General features: G+C 41.1%; 1 protein-coding gene across 2 annotated transcripts in view; it reads right to left on the bottom strand.

Moving 5' to 3' along the window:
* Window positions 1–17,418, bottom strand: part of WDFY4 (WDFY family member 4) — a 142,665-nt gene extending 125,247 nt beyond the window's left edge. For both annotated transcript variants that reach the window (XM_065671835.1, XM_065671836.1), the window contains exons 1-7: window positions 17,260–17,418; window positions 11,855–12,146; window positions 4,486–4,600; window positions 3,771–3,874; window positions 2,215–2,358; window positions 1,592–1,781; window positions 265–454 (exon numbers count right to left, since the gene is read on the bottom strand). In XM_065671835.1, the coding sequence (XP_065527907.1) occupies window positions 265–454; window positions 1,592–1,781; window positions 2,215–2,358; window positions 3,771–3,874; window positions 4,486–4,600; window positions 11,855–12,133 (1,022 nt within the window). In that variant the 5' untranslated portion in view covers window positions 12,134–12,146; window positions 17,260–17,418. The remainder of the gene's footprint in view (window positions 1–264; window positions 455–1,591; window positions 1,782–2,214; window positions 2,359–3,770; window positions 3,875–4,485; window positions 4,601–11,854; window positions 12,147–17,259) is intronic.
* Window positions 17,419–21,353: the final 3,935 nt, after the last annotated feature.

Raw genomic sequence — 21,353 nt, 5'->3', positions numbered from 1 at the left:
CCTTTGTCTTGTGTTCAGTAAGTCACTGTGCCACTTGTAGACTAACTTCTCCTGCTGTTAAATTCTGTTATGATTTCAGTAGAAGTTATGTACTTCTTCCCTTCCTAAAACAGCAATGAAAGATCCAATATTGGGGTCTTTATTTCTGGCTTTACATCCACACAGGATTACCTACATAAGCCATATTGTAAAAAAGACCACTGTGCGTTCTGAAAATAACGTTTTATCACCCTCTAGAATTACACTCAAAACCTCTCTACTTACCTCAGTAAAATTTTTAGCAGGAGTTGGTAGCCATCATTGTTTTCAAACTCTGTTAATAAAGCTGAGGATATGGGATAGGAATCTTTCACAAAGCACAAGACAATACTAGCAGCTTCACACACATCACAAGCAGGTAGGGTATCAGCCACTTTAAAGAGATTCTGAATAGCTATTTTAATGCAGTCCACGGCTGTGGGGAAACAATATAGCAGGTATTTAAGAACTGACAGTAAAACAAGTTCAAAATTACTAACAACAACAGAACATCAAGTCTGAAAAGTTATTTCCCAGTAAATAGCAGTCAGTTAACTCTTTTTCTAGAAAGAACCGACAAGAGGATAGACAAACATCACATTCATTTCAGAGGCTACATGAAGAACATTTCTGGTTCTATAAAGTATGCGCTCATTTCTTTATTTAATCCCCAGAAGGTTATTCAGTCTCAGGAGTATAAACTTCCAAAATATACACTCACCAAAATTCATATGCAGTGAATCCAGCTGTCTGATTAGAAGGTAAGTAGAGGCTGACATATTTGTCTTGGACTAAGTCAATCACACATTCTAAGCAGAGTTCAGAGATTAATTCTTTGCTCAATAAGGCATACGTAATGGAATATACACATACTGCTCTGAGCAATGAAGCTTAGTTTTCCTGTCTAATCTGGTGGCCAGTTCTCCCAGGACAGCTTCAAAATATCTCAACAGTTTAGTACTTTAAGAAATATTCCTCAGTCTTTCAATCTCACCCAGGAATCCAAATTTTTATTTTGAAAAATAAAAATACCTTCATGCAGTTACTCCATGAAACAATGTACTGACAGTAAAGTCCGGATTATAGAATTATTATTTTTTATTTTTAATTCTAAGAAATTGAGACTCATTGTCTTTGCACTTAATAACAAAAAAGTTCTCACACTAGTAAAACCTAGGAAGAAATGAGTACGTGGTTAAACCAGTCATAAAGTTGACCCAAAAGACTCCATTCCTCTGGCAATGCCCTCAACTTTGCTTTTAGAGTATGCATGAGCCTTACACTCACACACTGAGTCATGCAACCATAAAAAAAACATGATACCATTATCTTTTCCTGCTTTACTGTGATGAGGTGGGGTTGGCCCTTGCTTGCAATTTTACTTTTTTTCTGTAGAAAAAGCTTCACTTTCCAGATGGCTATCAGTACTACATAAAGCTCCTGTCTAGAAAGCCAAGAGCCCGTGCTTTGCAATTGAGTGTAGAGATAAAAATCTATCCCAGGGAGACTCTTCTTGAGATTTCATTCTCAGTGGAGCTATCAGAAAAGGAAAAGCCAAATTTCTAAGCCAAACCTTGTAGGTACACAATGCTGTTTTTGGTCTGAGCCTTTGAAATTGTTCTCAGCACACGGCCTGTAGGTACTTTCCAGGAGTGGCTACACTGGTCCCAGAGAGAAGCAGTTGCTATAATTAATGACTGAAGCTTATCAGCTGCCAGAAGTTCCTCTACACCTTGTTCCTCTCTGTACATGTTAAGCATTATCTGAAAAGCAAACAAATATCAGCTACAATAAAAACCTTTACAATTACCTGGGAGATAAAGAAATACCCAATGGGGGGGATGGGGGGGGTGGGACTGGGTTATTGGGGATTATAGTTTGATACTAATGCCTAATAATAATGACCCCTAATACTAGGAGAAAAGGTGAAGTGAAATGAACAAATAGAACTACCACTAGGATATTTTCCATGGATTTTTTCCCCACTTAAAGTCATGGTGTTTTGTTTAGCAACAACAAAAAAAGATATAAAGTGCGCCATCTCAGACTGGTTTATACTTCTCCTTATGCTTCTTCACTAGCTTTCAGTCCAAATTTACTCCTTTTTTGGCAGTTTGAGTAAACTACCAGCTAAAAGCCTAAAGGAACATCTCAGTATCTAGGGCAAATGAACTCCTTCTGGAGAGTTCACCTCACCTTAACAAGCATTTCCTGAGTTTTGGTGTCATCCTCACTTGTCTCTCCATCACTGCTTTTCTTCAGAGGAAAAGTAAAGAAAAGGTACAGGCACTGCATCAGAGCTGCTGGAAGGCCAGATCCAATGATACTCCACATAGTTCTCTAAGTAAGGAGAAGAAAAATCATACCCTCCAGAAGCTGACCACAGTTTCCTTGTGTTTTAACACACTGAGTGTAGTTACTGCAGATGAAAAAGTTGAGCATTGTATCCATACAAGTGCTCTAGGGCACATAACTGTGTGTATATATACATATAGCATGGCCATACAAATCCACTTGGAAGAAGTAAGCACTATGTGCTGCTATAGGTGTTCCTAGGACTTCCCAGTCCATCTGAACTACAACTTTGACAGAGATACCTACTACATCCTGCATAAGGAGAACTACGGTCAATAAAGCACACAAACTGCAAACTAACTAGCAACTAAAATAGTAAGTCCAGGAGCAGACATTGACCCCTTTATCACTAATTCACAGGACACCTTGCAGCTATAGAGGCCTGGTATATTAAAAATAAAATTCTCCATTCCCTCCTTGATCCACCATAGCAATTTAGCTATAACACCTTTGCTTTTGTAACATATTGAATAGCTGCACACACATTTCTAATTATAGCTTTTATAAAAACAAGAGATACTGTTCCTCTACAATGCTTCCCAACACTTATTTTCTTCCCATCTTTATTACTGCTGTGTACAACTTACTGAGAAGTCCCAGTGTGCCTGCTTGGCACACAATAGTGATAAGAAAAATCAGCAGCAAATTAAACAGAGAAGTGAGGTTTATGATACAAAGTTTTGCAAGTGTTCGTGCTACAAAAAATACAGATGTCTTACATCCATGAAAAATGCAAACCTCACCAGGAATGTCATGCTGTGACTAACTATATATCATTTTATAGAGCTCCTTATGACACAGAACATGTCTACTACAAGATGACAGTGAGATTTTATTTTCATGTATGTGAATAAGAATGAGACAAGCTGCTCAGCTCAGTGTCGGGGATAAACATACCCTTGGTGCCATACAGTGTTCAGAATAACTGAATGAGCAGAGCTTCTGAAATGCTCTGAAATGCTTCAAAGTGGGAAGTTTCAGGATGGAAAATCCAACCACTTCATTACCAGACAGACAGATCCTTAGTAGTAATGTTTTTGATATATAACTTGGAGTGACAAAGAAATGTTGAAGAGCAGTGATATACAGTGGAAAAAAAATAAAATCAGGGGAACACTAGAACAACTGCCCAATGATCAAGAAAAAGGTACCTGAAAGTACAGAGTACCTACTTCCCTCTTTTAGAAAAGCCTGGACTATAAACCTGTGCGTGTGTCCTCCATCAGACTGCATACCCTGGGCTTGCTAAAGCACAAAGCATTGGAGATAACATAAACATTACTAAACTCAGGTGTTCCACTGTTGGGGTGGCTACCCAGCTTCTCAAATAGAAAGGAAAAGAACAAAGACAAAATACCAACCCCTCCCCCCCCACGCTCTGTAGTGACTTCTCTTACCAAGTCAGTCTGTGAGAGCAGATACACTGATTTCAGCAGCAAATGGCCATCTTCTCCTTCCCCTTTCTGTTGTAGCAATTGCTCCAAAGCCAGACGAGCTTCCTCTGTTGCCACAAAAACATTAAACTTTAATTCCTTAATGAAAGATAAAAATTCTGTATGCATCCTTTCTTAACAGGTGTGACAAATTTAACAAAATTACAGTAGCAGGAGTCCATTGAAGTGAGTAGAAGGACATAAAAACATTTTGGTTCAGCATCAGGCTCAGGTCAGTTTGTGTAAACTATGTATTTCAAACTGACAAGCTTCACTGGGAATAGCAGCTCAGTACATGAAGTCTGCCAACTGACCAATGTACGATAGCCACCAGGAAAGCCATGTGTAGTTAGCAGTATTTTTGTCATTAAAGAAAGCTCCTTGGAATAGTGTATAACCTACTCTTTCACTGCATAGCTGCAGTATTATACATTTCAAGCTACAGAAGTTCCAAAACCAAAGTCACCATGGCATACAAGGCCAGCTCTTCATTGGTAATCATCCACAACTAGGATGCTGCATCGAAAACTAATACGTTTATGCTAGCTGAACCCTACCAAAAGATCTGTTTTGCTACTCTTAGCACTCTTCTCTTTCCCCTCATGGTAAGCACAGAGGACGGCTGAATTACAGCACATTGCCAGAAGCGGATCCAGTGGATGTGATATAAGATCATTACCTGCAGGTTTGCCACTGAGGGTCCTCTTAATTTCTTTTGTCAGAAGCTTGGAAACCTCACTTGCTAACAGCTGAATGTTGGGGAACACAATTACTCCAGCAGACTGTTCCCAGGCCTGAAATCCAAGCATAACTGTTAAGTCTTTCTGATACAGCATGTTTATGGCAGATTGAGAAGTACTAATAAATATAAATAAACAAACATAAAGCTAGTATTCCCCTCCGAAATTCCCCTCCCCAGCCAGTACAATCCATTAAGCAGTATTTACGAGACAGGCAGGATCCTGATACTAAGGATATAGAAGTCAACTGGGAGCTACCTTCTGAATCACGTAATGCACCTACTAGACAGCATTTACATTATTTTCCACATTAAATACAATCAAAACAATGTAAGTGTTTCTCATAGCCCCTGTATCACTAATTATTTATATCAAAAAGCATGGTAGTCCCTTTGAAAATACAACATAAACACCCTGTACTATCAAGGGGTTACAGCTTTTTTGGTTTGGGGTTGTTTGGGTTGGTGTTTTTTTTTTTTTTTTTTGTTGCTGTTGTAGATATTTTTAATACCTTCATCAAATTTCTGCCTTTCAATTCTACTCCATTTTGGGAGGAAAGTATGGCTCAAATTCAGAATTTCTTGCCATACAGAAATAATTTTTGTTCCAAATTAAGGAAATAAAACTTCAGACTACAAATTAAAATTCGAGTTCCAGACCAGTCAATCTCAGCTCTGTGCCTGGCAAAATCTTGGAGCAGATTCTCCTGGAAGGCATGCTAAGGCACATGAAAAACAACAAGGTGCTTGGTGACAGCCAGCATGGCTTCACTAAGGGGAAATCCTGCCTGACCAATTTGGTGGCCTTCTATGATGGGGCTACAGAACCAATGGAAAGAGGCAGAGCAGATGATGTCATCTACATGCACTTGTGCAAAGCATTCAACACTGTCCCACATGACATCCTTATCTCTAAATTGGAGAGACATCAGTTTGATAGATGGACCACTCGGTGGATAAAGAACTGGCTGGATGGCCACACGCAAACAGTTGTGGTCAATGGCTCAATGTCCGGCTGGAGACCAGTAACGAGTGGTGTCCCTCAGGGATCGGTGTTGGGACCAGTCTTGTTTAACATCTTCATCGCTGACATGGACAGTGGGATTGAGTGCGCCCTCAGCAAGTTTGCCGATGACACCAAGCTGTGTGGTTTGGTTGATACACTGGAGGGAAGGGATGCCATCCAGAGGGACGTTGACACGCTTGTGAGGTGGGCTGATGCCAACCTTATGAAGTTCAACCATGACAAGTGCCAAGGTCCTACACCTGGGTCGGAGTAATCCCAGGCTCCAACCTACAGGTTGGGCAGAGAAAAAAAATTAAGAGCAGCCCTGCAGAGAAGGACTTGGGGGTGCTGGTCGATGGGAAACTTAACATGAGCAGGCTTCAGTGTGGACTCATAGCCCAGAAAGCCAACCGTATCCTGGGCTGCATCAAAAGGAGCGTGACCAGCAGGTCAAAGGAGGTGATCCTGCCCCTCTACTCCGCTCTCGTGAGACCTCACCTGGAGTATTGTGTGCAGTTCTGGTGTCCTCAACATAAAAAGGACATGGAACTGTTGGAACAAGTGCAGAGGAGGGCCATGAGGATGATCAGGGGGGTGGAGCACCTCCTGTATGAAGACAGGCTGAGGAAGTTGGGGCTGTTCAGCCTGGAGAAGAAACCTCATAGCAGCCTTCCAGTATCTGAAGGGGGCCTATAGGGATTCTCAGGGGGGACTCTTTGTCAGGGACTCTAGTGATAAGACAAGGGGTAACAGGTTCAAACTTAAACAGGGAAAGTTTAGATTGGATATAAGGAGGAAGCTCTTTCCTGTGAGGATGGTGAGGCTCTGGAATGGGTTGCCCAAGGAAGTTGTGAATGCTCCATCCCTGGCAGGTTGGAGAGAGCCTTGGGTGGCAGAGTTTAGTGTGAGGTGTCCCTGCCCATGGCAGGGGGGTTGGAACTTGATGATCTTAGGGTCCTTTCCAACCCTAACTATTCTATGATTCTAAAAGGAAAGATGGGGAAAGGACCTGAAAAACCAACTATATGGATATGGATGTGATTTTGCAGCAACAGGAGCTGCCTAACCAATCTGGCTATGAGGTTATGATGTAGGCTTCCAGGCCTGGAGTGACACCCCTGCCTGGCTAGGAATTTACATTATAAGCCAGCTTACATCACTAGTACAGATCAGTGCCAATAGGAAAAATGGCACTTCTAAAATGCTGAGATGATGGCAGTAAATATTTACCAGATCATTTCCTATGCTATAATAAGCACCCCTATTTAGAGTGGAAGGTATAGGCCTAAATGCATAACTAGCCAAGGAAAACAAATTTATCGACAAGTTTATAAACAATTTATACATAAGTTTATGTATACATTTAAGAAAGGACGAGCAATTAAATGCAAAACTGACAAGAGTAACAAGAGCAAGTCTTGATGGTTCTCAGCTCTAAGTATGACAAACAGACCCCCTCTCAAATGTTTCTTAGCCTTGACTTTGGGGGAGGGAGGAGGAGAATTCAAAACCGATATAAAATATTGCAGTAGACTAATACTATTTCTATATATAGTATACTCTATATATATTTCTATATATAGTATACTATACTATTTCACCCAACTCTGAGAATCAGGTACCATTACTTTTACACAGAACATCTAACATTACGCACATGAATGTACTAGCAATAATGCAGCATTTACCCCTAAATACAAGGCTGAAACACCTTTGTACTAGCAACCTTGAAAATTTTGTATACAAAAGTCTCCTTCTTTTAAAAGCTGAGAAAAATCATGGTGTAAGGCCAGATGAGGAAAGGAAGGTAACAGAAATAATAAGACATCTGTTCTCCTAAAATACTTCGAAGCAGATGCTCCATAACACTGTCTGCCAAGAAATTAGTGCAACTCTTTGTGAAAGAACATCCTCTACAAACACTATTTCCTTCTCTACCATTGTTTTTAATTACTTGTTCTTTCCTTGCAGATGGTAGCTTGTGGACAAGCTATTTCTCTCCTCATGAATTGCCAGTCATCTGTTGGCAATTGGGCAAGCACCTACTTTTTATTTATTTTACTGCATTGATCTCTGAAACTGCACCCAACTTTTTTTTTTCTTTCTGGCTACAAAAGAGTGAAATGTAGTCACACAGAATACCTATCAATTAATTTTCAATCAATCAACCAGTCAATCAATCATTATTATTAAAAAAGGGCTAGTTTTATTCAGATTTTGACCACAAATGGTTTTAAGAGAACCTCAGCTGCAGGAGATTCAGCTGAATCAGAAGTGAGGGAAGATCTGTAAAGAGCAGAAGCAAGCTAGGCAAACACAATGACAAGAAACCTACAGCCACAGAATACACAATGCTTGTCTTAAGCTATACTCTTTTTGTAAGAAAGCGGTGATTTCCTGCTCCTCTGCCTCAAAGAGAAACACGCTCTAAACACTCAGAAAGGACCTGTCATAATCATTCTTCTGCTAACAGGAAGAGCAGACTAGATTTTAAACGACGCAGCATGAGAGCAACAATTGCCAAATGCTATGTTGCCAAATGCGCAAATACTTAGCTAGTTCATCTCACTACAGACCAGGCCGCTAATGTTCTGATTTGACCTTATTGGTGATCTTCCTGTGACTCAGACATCAGCCTCTAGAATACACTCCTATTTAAGAGCAGACCTAATGAGTTTCATAGTCATCTTTGAGCCTATAAAACATCTATACCTGGAAGAGCATCTACCTGACTTCATTCTAGGATATCTGCCTTCAGAGAAAACTCAAATAATAGGGTGTCAGTGTAATCTGATCTTCTTTCTTCCTCTTATGTCTGTTTCTACATGTTTAAGATTTTGTCACAAGGTCCCCATGTCTGCTATTGCCATCTGTCCTTCCTTTTCCATGCTCCATGGACAGATGCTAGCTCAAAAGCCATCCATATAATAGAACATTCTGATACTTTCTGAGGCCCCCAAAGGAAAGATAGAAGGCCCATTAAAATTACTCCCAGCCTAGGCCTGAATCACTAGCAGATGGCTAACATTTTCCTCCTACACCTTTTCCTTCTATATCAAGGAGTATCAGTGAGTAATAAGCCCCCACACCCCAGGTGGCTCCTAGTTAGTGCCTTCTCTCTCCAGCCAACTGAGTAAGAGCTAAAGCACTCTAAACCAAAAGGACAGAGACGCACTGGCATCTGCATAATCAAATAAGAAAAGGAAAAACAGGAGATGAAAATCCCCCAGGGAGGGAGATGACTTTTACAGAGTCCCCTGATAAACAGGAGGAAGTGAAGTAGTTTCTGTAAGAACTTAACATGTATAACTCAAACTGAGATGTGTTTCCCCAAGCCAGCTCAGGGCCTTAGCGCAAAGCAGAGGGCTGGTACATGAAGGGAGTACAAGTCATATGGTGAAGTACATGATGACTCAAATCTAAGGCGCCAGGTCCTCCACAGTGTATTCCTAAATCAATGACGCCAGGCCAAATTGCTCTAGCCATGCATCTGTACCTAAACACCTACAAGGCACTGTGAACCTCCGTTGATACATCAAAGAAAAGTGAAGGGGAAGAATCTCTCTCTTAGGACACAAAATCAAGTGTTAAGCTAATGAGAAATTCACATCTCTATTTTGAATATATTATGTAGCTAAATATCCTTTAGGAATTTAAAATCCCCTCCTTGTGAGCATTCCTGCAATTCAGGAAATCACTTTCTACAACCCTAAAGCATGTGAAGTTCAGCTGTACAGAAGGGAAATGTTATACACATGTACAACATTGCATGTCCCTAGCGATACTCAGCTTGCCTCCTGGGGAGTAGCTGTCTGGTACTAAAGTTTGTTTCTCACGTGTCATGAAAAATAAGTAATTTCCTGCTTTGCTGTCCAACTTTTAATTCCTAACACTTCTAGATTTTATAGCTTTCATCACCTTCATTCAGTAACAACAACTTCCTTGGTCCTTTGAAAGTTTCACTCCAAAAAATTACCTTCACGTGGAAGGCATTCTTGTTATTCCTACTTAGTTAATGATCAGCAAATCTGAAGTTGTTCTATATAATCCCATCTTGCCAAGACTTGCTTACTTCAGATTCATTGTATGGTATTTAAAAACAAAAACCATCACAGAACTCAGAAACCTTGACATCTGCGAATTCATATTTCATTGTAAATTTCAGGCAGGAAAATCTCAACAGAAGAATTTCACAAAAAGCCTGCAATACATTGCTTACAAGAGGGGGATGGAGCAGTTTGGAGAGACAGTTTGGATCTTCCACAGCAAAGATTATCTTTGTTGTGATGAATTTATATGCTCAAAGCATTAAGTCTGTATGTTCTCCATGGACCTTCGAGAGGAAGGAAGACAGAAGGTCTGAAAACAGCTTTAGGAAAACCAGAATAGATGGCTCTTTCTCAAAGCAAAATATTGTATCTTGTTGTGCTGTCTCAGAAAAAGAAAAGTGCAGTTTTCAATGTGACATTTAAAAGGCAGATCCATGGTATAAGAAGTTGAAAACTTAGAATATCAGTCCTGATATGATTTTAAAGAACTTTCTTTGAAGGCTGAGGAAATAATTTTGCCCTTTTGCAAAGCCAGAATTTTTGAGATCTATTAAAGCAATGGTGAGCTCCCAAGAGAGCCAAGCCTGCCCTATTACATGCAAGTGCCATAAGCAGAGAAAGAGATTTGTTGCCAGTGACAGGCACATATGCAGAGAAACACTGCTAGTGCTTATATATAGCCTTTGGTTCAGGAGGGACATTCTTCTATGCCAACAAATCCAGAAGCTGAGGAAGTGGTGAAAAATGCAAGTTTTGTTCAGTATTCACAAATATCTATAGGCCATTTAGATGAGAAGGATGCTTCTGTGTCTCCAGGCTATGAACTCATTGACTTTTCAGAACCTTAAATTCATTTTTTTCTGGACTGCCTCGGACCAAGGCAAGCTTTTACTTGAACACAGCAAGCTCTTCACCATAAACATGACCACATTTTAGTTGTTTGCACCACACTGACACCAAGTGACCTGTTTCAGTGCTGTTAACTGACACTAGCATCCACAGTAATTTCAGAGCCTGGCTCTGCACAATGGCATACAAGCTTCCTAGATTCATGCTCCATTCAGATGAGTGGAATGTTTATGCTTTGCTGTCATGGACACCAAAGATTTCATAGCCCTGAGCACAGTGGTTTCCTTGCACACGCAGTTCAAGATGTCCCTTCCACTACAGTATCACTTTTTATGTCCCATATAAATGGTACATTCTACGTTCCATTTAAACAGGGCGACCATACCATTAACTTTTTTTTCACCTATCCACTGACTTGTTTTGTGAAAACCAACTCAGCTGGGTAGGAAACAGACAGATCTGAGTTCAGTCACTCACGAGTACAGATGGCTGAAATATGCCATCATTAAAATATTGTTTCACTAAGAAAAACTTTTCTTACTGAAAGACATACACAGTGAGGAAGTGTAAAAACTCAGATTTGATACCTATAAATACCCAAGGTAATTCAAGAGAAAAACAATTCTTCTGTACTACGACATGGCCACGGTACATTTAAATACAGGCCAGGGCTGCTACATTGTCACTGTATAGTCCATTCAGTTTCCTATATGTTTCACAGACAAGCAAAACCAATTCATAAGGCTTCCATTCAGTACAGAGCTCTTCCAGTTTCATCTTTTAATATGACCTCCTCAGAAATTCTTTGCTGATGGAAGGGCATGAGGTAGGTCATCCTGTTAACTGAAATGTTCTAGTTCTTAGCTGTGTCCCTCACCCACAGTATGACCTTTCTCTCCTCATGCCACAGTTTCCTCATTTCTAGCACAACTTCTTCTCAAACCCTAAAATTAGACTTTAGCACTGTCATTAACCCAAAAATTCTATCTGAAGTCTGTAACCCTGCATTTTCTCTAGCTGACTGCATTGCACAACTACATTTTCCCAGACTGAAACTGTGCTCAGCCCCCCACTAAGTATGTAAAATAGATGGGCAGACATGAAGTGATCTCTTCATAGGGTACTCACTTTGAAACATGCCTGTCTCATCAGAATATCCCTTGACTCTAAGGACAGAATTTAGCCACTCATGAAAGTGAAGTAGTGCTCCCACCTATATTCTTCTCATGCTAACATAGCTGGCTAGTTAGATAAGACACTGTTTCCCTAGACTCACAGTGGAATAAAAGTAATTATCCCCTAGACAAAGGGATCATTCTCCAATTTACTCCACTGGCAGATAGAGCAACAGAAACTCAAATTTATATCCTTGGCATCTGCAACAAAGACAGGAAGGAGAACAAACCTTTAAGAAGAGAGGAAGAAAGTCCAGCAGCCTTCTCTGTTGCTCCTCTGGGATTAGAAATGGAGCCAGCTGCTCATACTCTACAAACTGTTTTCCTAGACTCTCCCACTGAAGGGTATGGCTCTGAGGTGGCTTGTCTTTGCTATTTGGATTGTCTTTGCTGTTTGCAGGCTGTCCTGGCACTTCAGTATTGTCTCCATCATCAGGGCTTTGCTCTTGCTGTTCTGCTTTGCTGGGCGAATCTTCCAGCTGCCACATGAGTTCAGCTGCACTGTCCATGCTGAAATGAGACCTGAAGGTAAAATATGGTGTTATTTACAGTCAGTATCATTTTTTTACCAGTCAACTGTCTCATGACACTAGACACTAACAGTTTTAACCATTGGAAGTGTGGGGTTTAGAAGTATGGAAACACTGGCAGCCACTGACTCTTCTCCAATTATGATGGAAGAGCACTTTGCTCCTGGATAAGAGCATTATCACCTTGCAATCACATGAACAAGTTCTCTCCCATGAGACACATGTCCATGTGCTACACAACTCATTGGGCTGTGGCAGGACTGACTGGAAAAAACCCACATGTAAACCAAGTAAACCATGCAGGAAATATGGATTTCAGCCCCAACTTTGCCACTGAGCCAGATGATCTCCCTATACTTCAGTCACCCCAATTGTAAAACAAGTCATAGCTATTCTTATCATCAGATCTGCAACAGAAGAACACTACCTAAGAGTCAGATAACACATTTCACACATTTCATTGAATACAGATGCTAAACTAAGCTGTGCATCTCTGATGCACTCCACACCTATAGTGGGGCTGAAGCACTGGCTGGAATAGGAACTGTGTGGAAAAGCCAAGGTTTTCCCACACGGGTGTGCTGGCCCAAACAGGCAGCAACATTCAGCTCTTTCATACTGCAGATGTACAGCTCTGTACAAGAGGTAGGTGTTTTTACCACATTACCTGTTCTGCTCATCCTGTAAACTGAAATTGATATGCCTCAGTGAAGGAGCAAGGTGCTTCCAGCAGCCTCATTTCCATCAAATTGAACTTATAAGGGGTCCATTTTGCACTACAGATAGAGAATCCTACCGGCATTCTCATCTCAACCCTAGATTGAGATGAGTTGGTCTACTTTATAACCCTGTTTTAACCCATCAACTTCTGGGAGATCACTGACAGCCTTAAATCCACAGCAACCCTACTCCTTTGCCATAGCCTTCTGTGAACTGACATGCTACCCAGAATCTGCCTGATGACAATGCTTACCCCAGTGGAAATCAGGCATCTCCAGTTTCCAGCAAAATCAGGCATATACTTATTAATGTCTAGGACATAATCTGACTACTCAAAATATGATGCATTAATTATCACAGTGTGGGCAGGCAGTTGGGCAGTTTTAACCAAGATGAACACAGCTCATCACTTTACTGACTAAATATATTGTCTCTTAAGAGCCTAGAAACATTACACCCCCCTCAAAGAAAAACACCAGAGTACCTCCATTTTTTGGGAAATAGGTTCCTTCTCTACAGTGCCTCTTTGATTGCCATCCTAGCTTGTCAATAAAAATGCCAAAAAGCAAATTTAATTAAAAAAATACATCAGATCTGCACTACAAAGACTTACACCTCTTAAATCTTAAAAAAAAAAAATAATATGAGCCTGGTTTAGGAATTATGAGCCAACACTAATACTATATTTGGGATTCTCTTCTTTCACTAACCAACAATTACACAGCTTGCATACTGCTTGCATCCTGCCCACTCCAAGCCAGATGAACCAGTTTCATTTCCACACTCATACAGTAGCTCCATACAACGGAGATGAAGAGGGCGACTTTATCTTGTCACAGCGCACCACACCATCTGCAGCAAGCTGATGATCACAGCAGACACCTACACTTGAATGTAAAAGCTGATCCTTTACAGTACAGCTGAGGGAAACTTATTCTACCAGAGCCCATACTCTATTCTTCACCAGGAGATGGAGTGGTACGAAATTTTGATCAGCCTCCAAGGATGTCAATCTGGAATTTCCTACCTCAACAACACTTTATATTCTCCTTCTGTCATTTTCTTTAATTATCTGTGTTAAGACAACACAGCTCTGCGAGCAGAAAAAGTGCAATGACTGTCTGCAGAATAAACAGGAAGACTCTGTTCCTCATGACTGTGTGGGAGTTACATTTGTCATATGTTATACTTAACCCTGGTATGGGTTTTCAGCCCACTTGAGTCATCATGAAGCTATACAGTGTATTGAGAAAGCCTGGGTATGGTTCTAGCAGCTTCAGCATAGTTCAGAGTTACTTTTTCAATGAATCATAGAATCATAGAATAGTTAGGGTTGGAAAGGACCTCAAGATATCTAGTTCCAACCCCCCTGCCATGGGCAGGGACACCTCTCACTAAACCATCCCACCCAAGGCTTCATCCAACCTGGCCTTGAACACTGACAGGGATGGAGCACTCATAACCCCCCCGGGCAACACATTCCAGTGTCTCACCACCCTTCAGGAAAGAATTTCCTCCTTATATCCAATCTAAACTTCCCCTGTTTAAGTTCTAACCCGTTACCCCTTGTCTTGTCACTACAGTCCCTAATGAAGAGTCCATCCCCAGCATCCCTATAGCCCCCCTTCAGATACTGGAAGGCTGCTATGAGGTCTCCACGCAGCCTTCTCTTCTCCAGGCTGAACAGCCCCAACTTCCTCAACCTATCTTCATATGGGAGGTGCTCCTGGCCCCTGATCATCCTCGTGGCCCTCCTCTGGACTTGTTCCAGCAGTTCCATGTCCTTTTTATGTTGAGGACACCAGAACTGCACACAATACTCCAGGTGAGGTCTCACAAGAGCAGAGTAGAAGCTGCTCTCATATCCCAAATGGCACCATTATCTTCCTAAGGGAAATCTCTTGCCTTGGAAGTTACTCTGCTAAGCCTAAATCAATGCTAAGTAACAAGTAGCTCACTCCCCAGTAACTACATTCACCTTAGTCACTGGTACAGGGAAGCCCGAAGTCCTTTACCGGGATATTTTACAGACGGTGAAAGTGAGGCATGGAAAGGTGAAATGAAGTGCTTATGCTGGCCTCAGAAGGTCAGTGACTGACCAGTCAGTGCCACTGCTTTAACTGTACTACACTGAATGGCACTGCAAAGGTGTTCACCAATTTTCTCTCTTTCTAGTCATAACTTACTTATCAGGCCTTTCTTGCTGGTGGCATAGCTAAGGCAAGCAGAGCTGGTCACTCAAAAAAATCTCACTTTATGAATCTATGTAATGAAATAATTCTTCCCCTATCTGTGGAAACTATTAAAACCAAATGTGTACACGCAGCTTCATTAATGAAGACCTAATTGCAACAGACTATGCAAGACATTTGAGTGTACATGGAAATCTTTAATCTCCAGAAATACATGAAAGCAAAATAGGATTATGATTTACCTTATTTACTCCAACTGTCCAGACTACCAGAGGCATGTTAGACTAAATATCAGTCCTTCTGATATAAAACTGTTGCCTTCACTTGCACTATCTGTTTTAAATATTCCTTCTTCAAGTAGCCTTTTCTGCATCTACAGTTTCATTCAGATTTCTAAATCCTTCACATTTTCTATTCCTCTTGGATGATAATTATTCTCCTAGACTACTTATAACATCACAGGGTCCAGCATTTCAGTATCTTCAGTTAATAGGATAGCTTAGATATTTTGAAAAGGTTTTCTATGTTGGTTCCTGCCTACATCCCACCATTTGTCCTGATCATCAGTGTAAATTAATGTCTTATTTCAGTTTAGATGAGTTGCAAATATCACAATGATACAAAAAGTAAAGTCTAAACAATAAAGATTTTACAAAGATCTTTACATAAAAGTGAAAATATATCAAATAAACCAGATGCTATCATTCAGAAAGTAGTGTCAGGCAACAAAGAGGAAGTGGAACTTATTCATGTATTTTCCTTTTTGTTCTATCTAAATAAAGCCTGTATGAAATCACACTGCAATGTGGCCATGCTTTTTCAAACTGGTAAGACAAAAGGGAAGAAAGAGTTTTTTAATGAACCATCTTATCTCACAGATTCTATGCCTCTTTGTGGCTCACACCACTCTGTGCTCACAAGAAATAACAGTACCTCATAATGACCACTATGCCAGACACTGACCATCTGCTACTCTCTTATCTCTGTCCTTCCTAAATTATCTACAACTGCCTTTCTTAAATTATCTACACCTATTAGTTCTATGTCTAGTCATCATACTTTACATATTTCATGAAGCAAACCTAACCACATCATCAAAACTAGTTAAACTTTGATGTTGCTCTACTTACTTTCTCCAATAAGAAAGCTGCAATGAATTAAAACAAGTAGCAAAATGCAATATCCTACTAATCCATGCCAAGTCAATTTAATTATAAATTCTATGGGGAAGGCATTCTCTCTTCCTAAGTGTGGCACGGTTCTTTACACAACAGGAGCCTAAACTGACCGGCGCCTTGAAATACAAAGAGCTGACAAAATACAAATAACAGAGGGGTTTTAAAACACTTGTCTGCTTAGAGAGGGTTGAATAGTGTTCAGAGAACTAGCTCCATTTCAGTAGGGCATGGCCCCTTCTTTTTCACCAATATAAATGTAATTGCAACTTGTTTCAAGAAGATATGACAGTACCAAAGGAGCTGCATTCATTTACACTAGGACTTCATTTGTCCAATCATATTTTTACTTTTTGAGTATGTTTGAGCTGGACAAGTCATTTCTGCAGTACAATCTCACAAATAATTTAATTTTGAACACTTAACTGCATTGCTTTTCATGTTTGGAGAGCATTTATAGGCAATCCAGAAGTAGCTATAAAACTGACTTTGGCCATCCCTCATGTAACCACTCATTTTTTTCTGCTTTAAAAGTAGCTTCTAAGTAGCAGTAGCTAATTGAGAACAGTTTCTTCTCCGACTTCCATATGCCCCTACTACAGCAAAGACAGAAACAAAGATAGTGGTATAGTCGCTTCTGAGATGTGGTCTTCCTGGAAATGAAGTAATGCCCCCATCTCAAGAGCAAACAGAATACTTCTGGTCGGTCACGAACAATCTAATCGTAACAAGACCAGGGCAATTCTGACCATCTCATTAGATAAAGACATGCAGCTAAATGAAGTTTAACAAGTGTTCACTAGCAGCAGCAATCCTATTATCATCCCTAGATTAAGAAATACAAGCAAAACACTGATCTTTTTTCCTCCTTGTACTGAAGTTTAGGGTGAACTTCGACTGAAACCTTTGCTGTTTAAAAATGATCCTACCACAACAAACCAGATGCAGACAGTACTGCAGTTTCCTTCAACAGCTAACAGTCTCTTCCTTTTGTTTTCACAATAAATCTCTGACATACCTAGGCTCCTAGATGCTGCAGCTCCTGTTGAAGTCAATAACAACATCCAGAGAAATGAGTGTTACCGCTTCTGTCCTACGAGGCATCTTGCTGTATGAAGCTCCCACTCTGCTCTTTAAAATTTCCACTGTGAATCACCTGATTAGCTGCTGCACTTATTTCCTGAGGAAAGCAGAAGTGAAGAGCAATTGAACCACATGCTTAAGACCCACCAAGCTCCCAAAGCAACTTAGAATAATTCAGTTTATGCAAAAAAGTGGCAGGCATTGAATGCTTCTCCCTGGGTCAAAAGTAACCAGGTATTTCCCCACATACCATATTCACAAATAAGGGGAGGGGTGTGTGTGTGGGGGGGTGTGTTTCATTTTGGTTTTAAATCTAAGGTTTTCCAGACTGCTACAGGAATACAGTACCAGAAAGCTCATTCTTTCTGTGCAACCTGTGCCCAAACGAAAGGCAACAGTTGGAATCCTTCCTCAAAGCCAGTATCCTTAAGATAAACACATTTGAATGCTGAGGTGCATGCTAAGTCCTTGACCTCACTACTAAAGTGGTAAAGACTAACAATATATGGGAGCCTAGATTAACTACAGGGCTGGGAGAAGGCTACTTCTCAGTTGACTATTTGCTTTTTCTTTGTTCTCTATAGTATCTGAAAGGCTTTATAAATGCTTTTTAAGAGGAGGTGAAGTTTAAAAATTTTATTCAGGAAATTCAGATGTTTTCTAAACTGCTTTTCCCTGCAAACTTTACGATAACTTTGACAATCAGTGGCATCATAGCCTTAGGGTGATTAAGGAGCATGACCAGCAGATTGAAGGAGGTGATCCTGCCCCTCTACTCTGCTCTCGTGAGACCTCACTTGAAGTATTGTGTTCAGTTCTGGTGTCCTCAACATAAAAAGGTCATGGAACTGTTGGAACAAGTCCAGAGGAGGGCCATGAGGATGATCAGGGGGGTGGAGCACCTCCCGTATGAAGACAGGATGAGAAAGCTGGGGCTGTTCAGCCTGGAAAAGAGAAGGCTGCGTGGAGCCCTCATAGCAGCCTTCCAGTATCTGAAGGGGGCCTATGGGGATGCTGGGGATGGACTCTTCATTAGAGACTGTAGTGATAGAACAAGGGGTAACGGGTTGAAACTTAAACAGAGGAGGTTTAGATTGGATATAAGGAAGAAATTCTTTACTGTAAGGGTGGTGAGGCTCTGGAATGGGTTGCCCAGGGAAGTTGTGAATGCTCCATCCCTGGCGGTGCTCAAGGCCAGGTTGGACAGACACTTGGGTGACATGGTTTAGTGGGAGGTGTCCCTGCCCATGGCAGGGTGTTGGAACTAGATGATCTTAGGGTCCTTTCCATCCCTAACTATCCTATGATTTTATGATTTTACCCTAGATGGTTAAAGCCATCTGATTTTCATTAACACCTACTTCACTCACATGCCTAAGAAAGTATTCAGAGGGAAAACTAGCTTTTTCCTCCAGCTAAGGTAGAGCAGTATCCAGATTGGAGACTCCTGATATTTCTGCAGGTAGAAGCAGGAAGCCATGAAGGGATCAATAACTGTTTGATAGGGTTAAGTATAAAGACAGGATAGAGACTGCCTGTACATCACAGGGACCTCTCAATGCAGCGATGTTTCTGGCCAGAACAATTCCAGAGGATTCTTCTCCTCCCTTACTGTGAAAACGTACTAATTGAAAGGGAGATCAACAATAGAGGCAGCAGCAAAATCTTGGGTTTAATTCACCCCTTTACAGATCATACCAGGAATTCAGCAGCTCTGTAGATTTGCTGCAAATAGAAATATAGAACCCAAGGAAAATACTCCTGTCTGTACAGACAGTAGCCTTAAGCTGATCAGGTTTTGGAAAGCATTAGCTACGCCAAGCATAATCTGCAGAGCGTTTTCCAAGCAGATGCAAGGTCAAACTAAGCTACCCACACCCAGGGTAGCTCAAGCGAATGTTACACTTTCGTGAGCCCCACTGAAGCACGGACAGGTCTGGCTGAGCTCAGTGCTGCACCAACACGCCTGTGGGGGCGCAGGGCACCTCTAAGCACAGGCTGAGTAAGCTCACACAGCCTCAGAAAGGCTGTACCAGCACATCACTACTTTTCTGCCTGAAGTCATTCACTCTTAGCTGATACTTTCCCAGCTGCAATCTAGCCAAAACCATGGTGGCAAGATGAATGGCAGAAGCACAGGCACTGTAAAAAGAATATTAATAGCATCTCAGCACATAGTTGTTTTCCCATTCCTAACTCAGAAGCAAGCCTAAATGTACTCCATTTCTACCCTTCTAGTGTCAGTTTAAAACCACAAAACAGAAGATAATGGCAGCAGCCCCTCCATGCTGTTCAATCACAGAGGTTTATTTCCCAAGAGCTTTCCTGGGAAACCTATCCTTTGGTGCTCCCTTCACTAGATGGTATCAGGGCTCAAGCAGCCACACAGTCATTAGTAGATTTCTAATCCACACAGCAGAGGAAGCACCATTTCTCTTTTTCGTTGTCCACTAACTGCTGATGGGGTTGAAAGTCGGGAGTTTCAACATGCCCTCCCACTTAATCTCCGCTTCACTGGAGCAAAACAGCTGTAACCAAATAATCTGTGGTAAAAATAACTCAAGGGGCAAAGACAAGCTAATAACTAGTATGATAGGAGACAGTGCCACAATGTCCTGTGTCAGTTTGGGCTGTTTATATTACAACCCCTTGCACTGTGCTTCCACCTACAAAAACAAGAGAGAAAAATCCTTCCTTTCTTTGTCCTTTTTCACCCAGTCTCACAGAAGAAAAAGGGCATGTCTCCCACGTACTTGCATTTGCATCTATATGCAGGGCACCTTGTTCAAAGGAACCCTCATTTGGTTTAAGGTTTCTAGAAAGATCGCTAATGACTTCTCTAACTCAAGAGCTCCCTTTACCAGCACCAACTGGAAACTGCTATCTGGTAGGGGCAGCATTCTTCATTAAATCATGCACAGCCCAGTGGAGATGAGATGTCAGCCTGAGCTGGATGTAGAGTGGGCTTCCTGTGGCAAGGATCTGGAGATAACTATAAGGTCCACCTGTCTCGTAGCACAAATAGTGTCCCTTATGTTGATTCTTATTGAACTTCTCTTTTCTTTGTCACTCCAACCTCCACACACAAGTGGAAAAACCCTGTTTCATTTACATTAATATCACCCACACTGAGATGTCTTGGTGGTCCAGAACATCTAGAAGCACAGCAGTTGTAAGCTTAAGGCTAGAGGTCAGCTACTACAGATTTCTTCAGAAACCGGGCTTGCAGTACATTTCAGTTGCATTAGCTTCACGAAATGGGCTGCCTAGTAACACCAAGAGCAACACATGTCCTCTGGCAATTGCTGTGCAGTTACCATTGCCCCAGCGGCTAATAGTTCAACCCAACTGCAAACCCAGATAGGATGGAGTTTTGCTGAAAAGCCTGTATCTCTCCCTTCAGCAAGTTTTTCTCCTTGTAGATGTAAGAAATCAAATGCAGCTGATTTTGCTGAGACAATACATTTTTTCTGTTGCACATTCATAACCTACAATCTAGAAAAAAAAAAAAAAAAGCCAGTTAAACACATGTCCCTTTCAACATTGCGGTGTCCAAAAGTTGAGTTAACTGCAGGGCTTTTATTCCTACTCTTCAACGTTCCTGCTAAAATCCATCTTTTTTCTTGATAAAAAGAATGTTGATTAAAAAATGTTCCTAAAATCATTTTTCATTACTTTAACATCATAAAGGGAAGCAGCTTTGGCTTTCATTCTCCTCCTCTCTTTTCAATGGCAGAACAGAAGCTGCCAGAGAGACCACAGAGAAAAGCAATGCAAAAATTTAAACCATCTGCTTAAACCATCATTTTCACTCATCATTTTTCTCAGCAGCCTTGAAATCTGCAATGAAAGAGGCATTCAGCTCCTTCAGCAAATCTTCCCAAAGAAGTGAAAGCAGCAGGTTATGAAGTGAAAAGCCGCAGGACTGTCTGCTTGAGCAGCTCAGCTCCTCTCCTGGTGCACACACAGAACACAATGATTTCATTGCATTCCTCAGCACATCATGCCCAGTATAGAGGCCTGGGGCAG

Source organism: Lathamus discolor, chromosome 3 (genome assembly GCF_037157495.1).
Source record: "Lathamus discolor isolate bLatDis1 chromosome 3, bLatDis1.hap1, whole genome shotgun sequence".
Lineage (NCBI taxonomy): Eukaryota > Metazoa > Chordata > Aves > Psittaciformes > Psittacidae > Lathamus > Lathamus discolor.
Note: the sequence above shows the minus strand (reverse complement) of the source record. Positions and strands in the feature narration are given on the sequence as shown.